At 53.6% G+C, this 10318-nt stretch overlaps 2 protein-coding genes across 2 annotated transcripts in view; one reads left to right on the top strand and one right to left on the bottom strand.

Annotated features, from left to right (window-relative positions):
- Positions 1 to 4556, bottom strand: part of PLA2G2C (phospholipase A2 group IIC) — a 17530-nt gene extending 12974 nt beyond the window's left edge. The window contains 1 exon segment of the mRNA XM_035019015.1: positions 4490 to 4556. Coding sequence (XP_034874906.1) covers positions 4490 to 4556 — 67 coding nt within the window.
- A 4468-nt stretch (positions 4557 to 9024) lies between these two features.
- On the top strand, positions 9025 to 9870 carry UBXN10 (UBX domain protein 10). Its single transcript, XM_035020226.1, has one exon. The coding sequence runs from the start codon at positions 9025 to 9027 to the stop codon at positions 9868 to 9870; it is 846 nt and encodes a 281-aa protein (XP_034876117.1).
- Positions 9871 to 10318: the final 448 nt, after the last annotated feature.

Here is a 10318-nt window from a genome sequence, read left to right as displayed (position 1 = left end):
GATGCGGGGCTCGATCCCAGGACCCTGGGATCATGACCTGAGCTGAAGGCAGATGCTTAACGACTGAGCCACCCAGGTACCCCCACAAGCGCTCTTATTTGAGACACGATCCCAGCAAGGGGTCAGCCTCCTTTTCTCAGACGCAGCGGTTGAACAGGAAGGGAGTTATCGTGGAGGCTGTTAGGAGGGAGGCAAGGGAGAGACAGGAGTGATGAAAATAGTAACAGACCAAGCCTCTGAACCTGGGGCCACTGAGTATAGGGGCAGATGGTTCTAGCTACAAAAACGCCGTTGCGCCTGGAGTGGTCGTTGACTTCAAGTCGTCAAGAAAAGGCTGCATCGTGTAGGAGATTGCCAAGGTGCAGGGCAAATAACTCCAGATTCTCTGTCGGAGAAGAGGGTTGGAGCAGGGCACCACCACCTCCTGGGAGAGCCATTTAAGGTCCCTGAGCCTTCGCTTCATCACCTGTGAGGTGGAGACAATGAGCCTGACCCCCCACGGGTTGCCAGCAAGATTCAACAAGTTCCTGAGGTCGAAAGCACTTGGTCAACTGTAGCCAAGGTGAGGTACCATGTTTTCTATGTTCTGCTTAAGAAGACAGGGAAGGAGGCACGACATTTATGGATGTTTTCCAACAATATGGGGAAACAATAGAAACCTGCTGTCCTTCAAGAGATAGATTTCGTTATCTAGAAACTTCCCTCTTCCAGGGCCTCTTGGGAAGCTGAGGCAACAAGATGCATAGTAACTGTGCCAGCCTCTTGGCCTCTCTACCAGAGCATGCACCCGGTCCCTGTTCTGCTTGAACATTATCTAGGGTCTCAATCAACACGTCTAATGGGATCGAGGGCAGAATAATACACTGGGTATAGACTCCAAAATCTGGAAGCTGCTAGTTCAAAAAGAGGCCAGCTGCTCTTTGGGGACAAGCTGCTGAGACACTGAAGCTATTGCCTTCAGCCCAACCCTGGGGGAGGTCATTTAGACTTCAAACCAGATATCCTTGGGGGATACCAAGTGGCAGCCAGCCGGGTCCCTCGGTGGAAAAGCCAGCTGTGGAATCAGCATTGTCTCTTAATTCATTTAACTTTCATTTGCTGAGCGCCTACTGTGAAGCAGGCACTGTGTAGGCAAAGCAGGGGACTCAGACACAGGCACGTTCCTAGCCTAGAGGAGCTCAGGAGGAGCTGAAGGAGAGGCACACGGGAGGATGAAACCAACACGATAATGAGCACTAACGCTCACCAAGCATTCACCATGTGCCCGGCACTGTGCTAAGACCTCTACCTTTTATGGATGGTAGCGTCTGATTTCACCCCCGCCACACTCCCATTCTTAACCACCTACATTCTATAGAGGTAGAAAGCAAGGGGCAGGGAAGTGTAATCAGCTACCCAAGGTCTGCAGCTAGCAAGTAGTGGAGCCGGGATTTGAACTCAAGCCTGGACTCCAGGGGCCATGCCTACCACCTCACAACCAGCACAATAGGCGGGTACAGGTAAAGGCGCCACGTGGGAGTGCCAGGGTGGGGATGGGCTCTGGAGTATGGGGTGGAATCAGACAGACTGGGGTTCTGGAACTGCTCTGCCACTCAAGAATTTGAAGGACCCTGAGGGTCAGTTGGTTTTTTTGGGCAAAGGAGGCCAATGATGCCTTTCTGGGAGACAGCCCTGAAGATCAGAGGAACTGACCTGGTGAGGGTGCATGTTGCCATCTTGGGCACATTCCACTGGACCAAAAGGGATCAGCAAAAGCCCATGAGGCTTGGGGGCGGGGAGGAGGTGGTCAGGAAAGGCCTCCATGAAAGAGGTGACTTTTTAACAGCGGCTTTGAAGGATCAGTAAATTTGGATTGACTTCAAGGAAGGAAGCAGGGTGGGGCGGGCATGAGCAAAGACCCTGGAGATGAAAAGACTGAAGGCCCATTTGGGGACCAAGCTGGCTGGACCCCATGAAGAAAGCCATGTAGTAGTAAGGGAACCATGGCTGGAAAGGAGGGTGAGTCCACATTTAACCTGGCAAGGCAGGCACCTCTGGCCATGTTTACTGAGAATCCATTTTGCGCGTGTGCCCGAGATGGGGCATTATAAGGTTCGTCCTTTGAAGACATGCTCTTTAAAGAAAGAGGGGAGACAAATGTAGCAAAGTCACCTCTCTCTTTAAAGAGCAGGAAGGCACAGCAATTGGCTGGTTGGCTCCTTCCCTCCAGCGCCCCCCGCCCCCAGCACTGCACGTTACTTGACACCAGGGAGCAAAGGGCACCTGCTGCTGAATATTAAACAGACCCTAGGCATAAGCACCATTTCAGTTCATGCCCATGTGGGGACACACACATACACACACACAGAGCGGGGGGCAGGGGGAGAAGCCAATTTGATTTTCCAAAAGATTGCATAATTCTTAGGTGCTATTAAAATAGCTGATGAAGAATCTACTTTAATCTTTTTTGGGTGGGCGTCGAAGGCCTGAAGAGCATTGCTTAGATATTTCTGACAGAATCATTTACAAGAAATAAGCCACCACCAGCACTAGCTGCAAAGCCAACAGCTCCTAAAACCATCACCTCCTGCACCCTCTTGGGGCCTCAGATGCCACCCCAGATGCCCAGGGTGGGTCAGGGGGCTGACCCTAGCAGGAGGCGTGCCCAGCAGCAGCTCCCACAGGTCAGGTGCAGCTTCGCTGACACAGGAAGAAACATCGCTGCCGAAATGATCCCCTCCTCCCGGGGCCCGAAGACCTTCCTATCAGTGTCAGTCACGTGGCACATAACCACGTCCAGCCTGCACCTGCTCTTCCATTCTTGGCTCAAACTGTATTGAAAACAATCTCATTTGTAACTCTTTAGGGACGTGTGACACACCTCCTCAACTAAACTGTGACCATCTTGTCTGGCGGATGGAGTCATGCCCTATCGCAATCCTGTGTCCATGTGTCCGGGATACACAAGATAGCAGATATCTGGCCGCAATGCTAGGTAATGAATCCTAATTCTTTCCTCTGATAATTTGGTCTTGGATGTCTACTAACATTATCTTCCATCTGCACATTCTAAGAGTCTAGAACCGTGCCTGGCAGACAATAATAGTCCAGTAAGGGCTCCTTCTGAATCTATCTTAATTTCATTTTGGAAGAAAGTCTTCATTCATCAAGTTGGGATCTGAAGGGTAAGTGGGCATTAGGCAAAGGAAGGGAGGAGACAGAGTTTGGGGAAGGTGGAGAAGAATCTTCTAGGCATCGGGAACAGCAGGAGCAAAGGTCTGGAGTTGTATGTGTGTGGCCCTGTGGCAGGCAACTGGCTTTGGGGCCGTTTGGAAGAGCAGTAGGTCTTGGACAGAATCAGAGGACGTGTACCCTCCCATTCGAGCAGGAGGGACGGAGGAAAGCAGGCAAATGTGTAGTCTGATGGCAGAACACTAACAAGGCTTCCATAGGATGGCTTCTCCTTTCTCTCTGAAGAGGGAGGTGAGGATTCTTCTGCGTGGGAGGAGGGGCAGGGGAGAGGGGAGAGGTTTCAGGAGAGAGGACAAGGTTTGAAATAACCACGAAGGAGAGAAGAGACAGAACTAAACGGGCGGGGGGGAGGGGGAGTGGAAGGATTTCTGCGTGGGGTTAAGGGTCCAGGAGACGTTGGAGACCACACCTTTCTGCAAATTACGCTGAAGTCCGTGGCTGGTCAAGGTGTCTTCAGCCCCTGGGTGTAGGTAGACTGATGGAGTTTCATCAGGTGGGAGGGAGGGAGAGGTAGCAGGACAAGGGCATGGGGGAATCTCGCAAGGGAATGGCCTGGGTAAAGGACCGTGGGCTGGACAGGGCAGGGAAGAAGCAGGCTGGTGGGCGGCAAGAAAGCGCAGAGGGCAATGGGCTGCGAAAGACAAATGGGGTAGAGGTGACTGGGGTTGCTGGAAGTAGAGGGGTCATGGTCAGGAGGGGCAAAGCAGGGCAGATGTAGTTGATATCCAGGGTCCAGCAGCGGCCGGGAGTGGGGGGCTGATGTGGAAGGGAGGTCACGGACTCGGTGTTGAAGGCTTGCACGGAGAACAGACAAGGACGAGAGGCCCCAACTCAACACAAGCCCTAAAAGCAGCCACTGAGCCTGGAGGGAGCCCACAAATCAGTCAGTCCAGCAGCTTCTCCCCAAACCGGGGTCGCTGAGCGGGCCGGGGCCTGCCCCCAGGTCACAGCCCACCGGGCTCCCCAGCCCGGCCCGGGGAGAGGAGCCAGAAGGCCCCCCAGCCGCGCGCCCCCGGGCCCCACCGACCGGAAGCACGTGGCCCCCTCCGCCGCGTTGCCCCGGAGACGCGGGCTGTTTACCAGCGGGACGGAGCCGGGCGCCGGCGGCGGATGGAGCAGCGGCCCAGGTGAGCGCGCCCTGCCGCCTGGGGACGCGGCGGGGGCTCCCCGGCCTCGGCCCCGGTGGCGCCCCCGGGGGACAGGACGGCCCGGGGAGAAGCGGCAACTCCCGGGGCAAAGCCAGCCCGGCCCGGCTCACCGTTGCCGGAATGGGACGGCTGCCGGGCTCCGCGGAAGCCGAGGGGCCTGGGAAACCGCCGGGCCATACCCTCCTGGCAGGGCAGTGCGGACGGGGGACACGGACAGCCCCACAGGGCCCAAAGGACGTCCTGCTCGCGGAGAGACCGGACCCGGCCCAGAGCCTCCCCCAGACCCATGCTCTTTCCCCCAGGCACCTCTCACTTTCTAGGCGTTCTTTCTTGCCCCTCCCCCCAATGCCTGCTTCGCTGTTGCAGCTCAGCTCCTTCCTTTTAGAGCTGTCCGTACTTGGAAATAATTGAGCTCTCCCCCTCCCCCTCCCCCTCCCCCACGTTGCTCTTGCAACCATCCCCACTGCCTTTTCCAAACCTTTGATCACTTGGTGGCTTGTCGTCCAATTTCTCCACTCCCCCTTTTAAACGTGGCACTCTGCGTGGGACAGTGCATTCTCATCATTTAGTCGGGGGTAGAACTGGGAATGGTACCAAAGTTTTCTCCTGCTCAGGCCAACTACCATCTCCTGTTGATTCCTCTGAGTGCTTTCATCTTGAAAGCCTCACAGGGGGCGGATTGGGGTGGGGGGGTTGTTGGCAGGGGATAGTATTAACTGATAAACATTTTTAAAAGACCAATTCAAATGTATGCATCCTCGGTATGTATCAGCAGATGGTATGTGGGTGGGTGTATTTTACTGCATTTGCTGTGGGTTTAGATTTGGGTTGTGAGTGAAATGGGGTGGTCTGACCCTGTGCTGAGAGGTGGGCTCCTTTGGAAAGCAGGAATATGGCCTCAGCCTTTCCTGTCCAATGTTCTTCGTTTCCAGTTGATTTGGCAATTCATCTTAAGCAATGGGCACCTTTTGGCAGTTCCCTGGAAACAGTTACGAAGAATGTTTGTTTCCCGACTCCTGGCAGGCCTCTGGGGTGCAGCTATTCTGTTTAAGTAAACAGGCCACTTGCCTATTCAGCTGACGGCTTGATGGATGCCTACACCTAGATCTTGTCAAATCACTTTGTGGTTTCGTGGCTGCCAGGCCCGGAGGTGGGGAAATGAGCTGAGCGGGGCTAATGATGGGCACTGCCCAAGCCTTCCTGGACCCGGGGGGGGGGGCAGAGTTCGGGACCCAAGGTGTGGGTACAAAGGCACGGTTGGCCCAGGTCCCCAAACACCTGTTCCCCCCCCCCCAGCTTCCCCTCTCTATGGAATAGATGCTGGGGAGAGTTGGTGCTCCCTCCGTGTAACAGATGGTCCCTGCACTCAGGAGGAGGCAGTGGGTTATGAAAGCAGGTTCGATGGAACGGTTTTACCTGAAGGAGGTGTTAATCTCTAAATAACCATGAGTGGGCTTATAGGAATTAGTCATAATTGAGGTTTTTTTCTCTGAGATAGCTCGCAGTCATGTTATCTTATGACCAGGGTGTCTTGAATATGACACCCCCTGAACATGGATAATTATATAGTACCAAAAGGTATAGAAAGTGCATGCACATACTCAAGTTTTACTGTTAAAAATAATCCAGCAGAGAGCCTGCGAGAACACATGACTTTCCTCATCAAAGTTGTTAAGGAAGAGGTTTCTAAGTTACCAAACTTACTGACAGTTAAACCTTCCCGAGGCATGTGTGGGAGTTAGAAGCCAAGTTTGTGATAATTCTGTAGAAGCTGTGGCAAATTAATAGCCATTCCTGGAGGGGGGGGGCGCCGAGAAGGGGAGCTTGTTCCCGAATTGAACTTATCTTTGGCAGAACAGTTGGACAATTATGACCTTCTCATGTCATCCTGAGTTAAAGTGCAGAGCTGCTTAATTACAAATGAAAGACTTTAGAACTAAGCCAACAGTGGAAAAACCACATTCTTCACAGTTGATCAGAAAATAGATTAAATTAACAAGGAGACGGGCCGGCATTTTTTCATGCCAAGGAGAAGGTTCCTGAACTCCCAGCAGCCAGACTGGGTGTGAAAACCTAGTGAGAAGTGGAAGATGGGAGTGTGGAAAGACCCAGTCTGTGGACGGAATGGAGCAAACACAGAGGCCTTTAAGTTAAGAAAGGGAGGGTAGCTTTCGAACTGGCTAGTGCCTTGGGAACGTAGGGGAAGACTGTGTTTTGTTTGGGTATGGTTTCAATGGAGAGGAGTGGGATACTTTCGAAAATTTGGCAACATGGGTAAGAGGCACAGAACGATAATGTTAGAATGCAAAGCTACAGGGCTGGAATTGCATTGCTCAGGATTGTGTGACGAAGGTAGCTTGGGGTAAGTTGGTTTGAGGTTAGGATGCAATTAAAGTGGGGCATTAGAAGGCATTTCTTAGAAAAAGCATCATTCTGCATTTTTGAGGCAAGTTCATAGGCAGTAGCTCGCTGAAATCAACCTTCCCGCGTTCCTGTGCAGTGGGCAGGGCACGCACGGGTCCCAGGATTTGCCTGGCTGGTTAGAGGTGACTAGGAGCAGAACCACCTAAGGCCCCCTGGGGAAAAAGCTCTGGAGCAACAGGCAGGGCTTTTGGACCTAAAATAATAGAAAACACTAAGCAAAGAGAAAACCAGACACAAAAGCAAAAGAACCTTAACTCTTCTTAAGCCTTGACTACACATGCCCCGAGCCGGGGGCTTACAGCCGTGGTTCCATGATTTTGTATTACTGTCTTCCTGGTGCAGAAAAAGGGACTGACCTGGGAGGTATTTAAATAATGTTTTCAAGGCCATATGGCTAATTCTATAGATGAGGAAAGAGATGTATCAGAAAGGTAGAATGGCGGTCCCACGGTGGCTCAGCTAACTCTCGGCAGAGCCTGCAATAGAACCCCGGACTCAGGACATCAGGTCCTGGTTCCTTTGCACTCAGACATGCTGCTGCTTGGGGACCATGGGGCACTGGGAAATTACCAGAAGGCCTTTAGAGGGTGGGGAGGCACCTGGTCAGCTTGTGCAGTGGTGGTCAGGATTCCAAGGGAGGACAGGAGCCCTAGACGCCCCACAGTGTCCAGGGAAGGATGTAAGCAGGGCGTGGAAGGGGGAGGTGGTGGTAATCGGGTTAATGAAGGGGCCACCTAGATGGTGAGGAGGGGAGAAAGAGACCCGATCTGGCAATTCGGGCCTGCACAGAGGAATGCCCACGCCTCCTACCGACCTTGGGAACACGGGGCTTCTGTGGGATTTGGCTAGCACGCATGAGCACCCCCAGCGGGAGACGCACATACAGAAGCCCTCAGAGTGTTCACCAGGTAGCTGGGAAGACGGAAGGCGAAGCCTGGTCCTCCAGAACATGGCCGGGTGTCACAAGACCTGGGTTCTAGTTCAGGCTCTGCCAATAACTGGCTTTGTGACCAGGGGGCAGTTGCTCTCACCCTCTGGCTCCTACATCTGTAGGATTAGCGCGTGCGCAGAGTGCCCTGTGGAGTGGGTCTAAGACACGGTTTGGTACACGATGGCCCACTGCCAGTTTTGTGTGGCTTGTGGGCTAAGAATAGGCTTTATACTTTTAAATGGTTGGGGAAAAAAATAGAAAGAAAAGGGATCTTTTGTGCCACATGTAAATGATATGAAATTCAAAGGTCAGTGTCCATAAACGAAGCTTTATTGGCACATAGCCTCACCCGTTTATTTACCTGCTGTCTGTGGCGCTGTCACACCCCAAGGGCAGAGTTGTAGAGTTGCCACTGACCCCGAGGCCGGCAAAACTGAAAATATTGGCTATCTGGCCATTTACAGAAAAGGCTTGCTGGCCCCTGGTCTAGGACCTGTGTACCTCCCTGTGAGTTCTGGCCAATGGGCCGAGATCAGCAAGGGTGCCCCCCCTCCCCTTCCCCACCCCCCTGGTGACAACGTTAGGGCGGTGGAGGGATTTTTGACATTAAGTGATTTGTGCAGAGACACCTTGGGGATTACTGTTACTGTTAATAGTAACTAAAAGGGCAGCAAAGCTGAATGAAAAGAGGAAGGAAAAGGAAGGAAGGTCAAACTGTGGGTAGAAAGGGAGAGTTAGGAAAGGCCTAGGGGAGAGAGGGAAAACGGGTCAGTGGCTTCGAGGGCAGGGTTGAGTCATTGGAAGAGAGATCACGTGGCTCCCAAATACTGAAAACATGTTCAGAAAAAATTAGCCAGTCCCCGCTCTGGATTGTGACAAGGCTTGTTGCTTCTCATCCCTCTGGTCTCTCAGCTTAAAGTATCCCCTACCCCGGTGAGAATAAGAATTTGTCTCCCCCCCCACCACCACCAGTCACTCTCTGGTGCCTACTTTGTTTATTTCACTTCAATTATTACTCATTGAAAATACCTCTTTACTGGTGGGCTCGACACCTGTCTTCCCTCACTCTTGGTTCACTGATTTTTCCAAGTGATTGGAATGACTGATAGAGCGAAGGAATGAATGGCAGCCGGTGCCCCTCCCCCGATGCCCGAAATCCAGAGAGAAGCCCTCCTGGCCAGTTGGCACTAATTCCGGCCCCTGGGGGTGAATGGCTTGGAGGCAGGAGTCCTGGGAAGTGTAACCCACGGCTTCTCTTCTCTCCTGCTTCCTTAGGGGTCTGCAGAAGCAATGGCCACAGAAGCCCCTGTGAACCTAGCCCCTCCTGAACGCAGCACCGTCGGCAGCTCAACAGCTGACAGCTTCATCTGGCAGCCAGACTCGGCCAACATGCACGTCCTCAGGCCCAAGTCCGCCAAGGGACGGACGCGGCCCAGTCTGCACAGACCACAGGGCGCAGAGCTGTGCCCTCACCGCGCGCCAGCCTCCCTGCCTCCAGCCATCCCCTGCGAGTCACCAAGCAGCCAGAGACCGGGAGCCTGTGCACCCAAGTCTCCAAACCCGGGAGCTCCCGATGAGATCCCCGAGGTGCTGCAACAGGTGCTGGCTGGCGCATCCTCTTCCCTCAATAAATACCCAGTCCTCCCTTCCATCAACAGGAAGACCCTGGAGGAGGGGTCTGTGGAAACAGTAGCTAAAAAGGTCGGCTCCCTGCAGCTGGGCAGCATCCAGGCTCTTGACCAAGAGGAGACTGGCACCGTGAAGACAAGTGAAGAAGATTCCAGAGCTCCTGCTTATTCCCCAGAGAGGAAAGTCATCGTCCAGACCAGGAGACAGACCTCCCCCGGGGCTGGGGACGTGGAGGAGACATCAGATCGAGAGCCGAGGCTTCTGCTGGCCATCAGATCGCCGTCGGGCCGAAGGTTCGTTCACCATTTCCGGCCCACCGACGCCTTACAGACCGTCGTAGCCGTGGCCGAACACCAGAACCAGGCCAGTTACCAGCCCTGCAGCATCGCAGTGATGGGGCTGCCCAGGAGACGTTTCTCTGACCTCACCAGATCTCTGCAGGAGTGCAAAATCCCCCACAAGTCGGTGCTGGGCATCTCTCAGGAAGAAGGGGAGGGGGAGCCCTGAGTCCACAGTCCCCCAGCTGGGGTCCTGGGTCTCTGAGTAAGGAGCACGCCTGGGTGCTGTGGCCTTTCCGGCAGCTTGGTACCAAGTGCCACGTGAACCTGGTGCGGCTGTGATCCTTGGCACTCATCTTCACAGCCCCTCCTCTGAAGGAGGGAAGTTTGCACATGCACCAAGCGCACTGAGAAGGTTCTCCTCCAGTCGTTAAATTGCCTCCAGCACTGGAGTGGACTGGCAAGTTACCAGGGCTGTTCCTGTAACTACGGTGACCAGGTCTCCCCCTTCCCCGAGTTCTGGGTCCTTTCTGGAGCACCCGCTTGCCTTTACAATGAACTCTCACTCTCCTGAAGCCAATGGTTTGCCTTTCTGTATTTGATGCAGGATTAAATACTTCCCAGGGAGGATTCTAGTCTGGCAAATAACCAGGGCTCAGGAAATGTCGAACTGGCAT

Source organism: Mirounga leonina, unplaced genomic scaffold (assembly GCF_011800145.1).
Source record: "Mirounga leonina isolate KUSES-001 unplaced genomic scaffold, KU_Mleo_1.0 Mir_173, whole genome shotgun sequence".
NCBI lineage: Eukaryota > Metazoa > Chordata > Mammalia > Carnivora > Phocidae > Mirounga > Mirounga leonina.
Note: the sequence above shows the minus strand (reverse complement) of the source record. Positions and strands in the feature narration are given on the sequence as shown.

Bases quoted from the DNA above. Each gene is read 5' to 3' on its own strand.
- UBXN10 (XM_035020226.1), top strand. From the start codon at position 9,025: ATGGCCACAGAAGCCCCTGTGAACCTAGCCCCTCCTGAACGCAGCACC.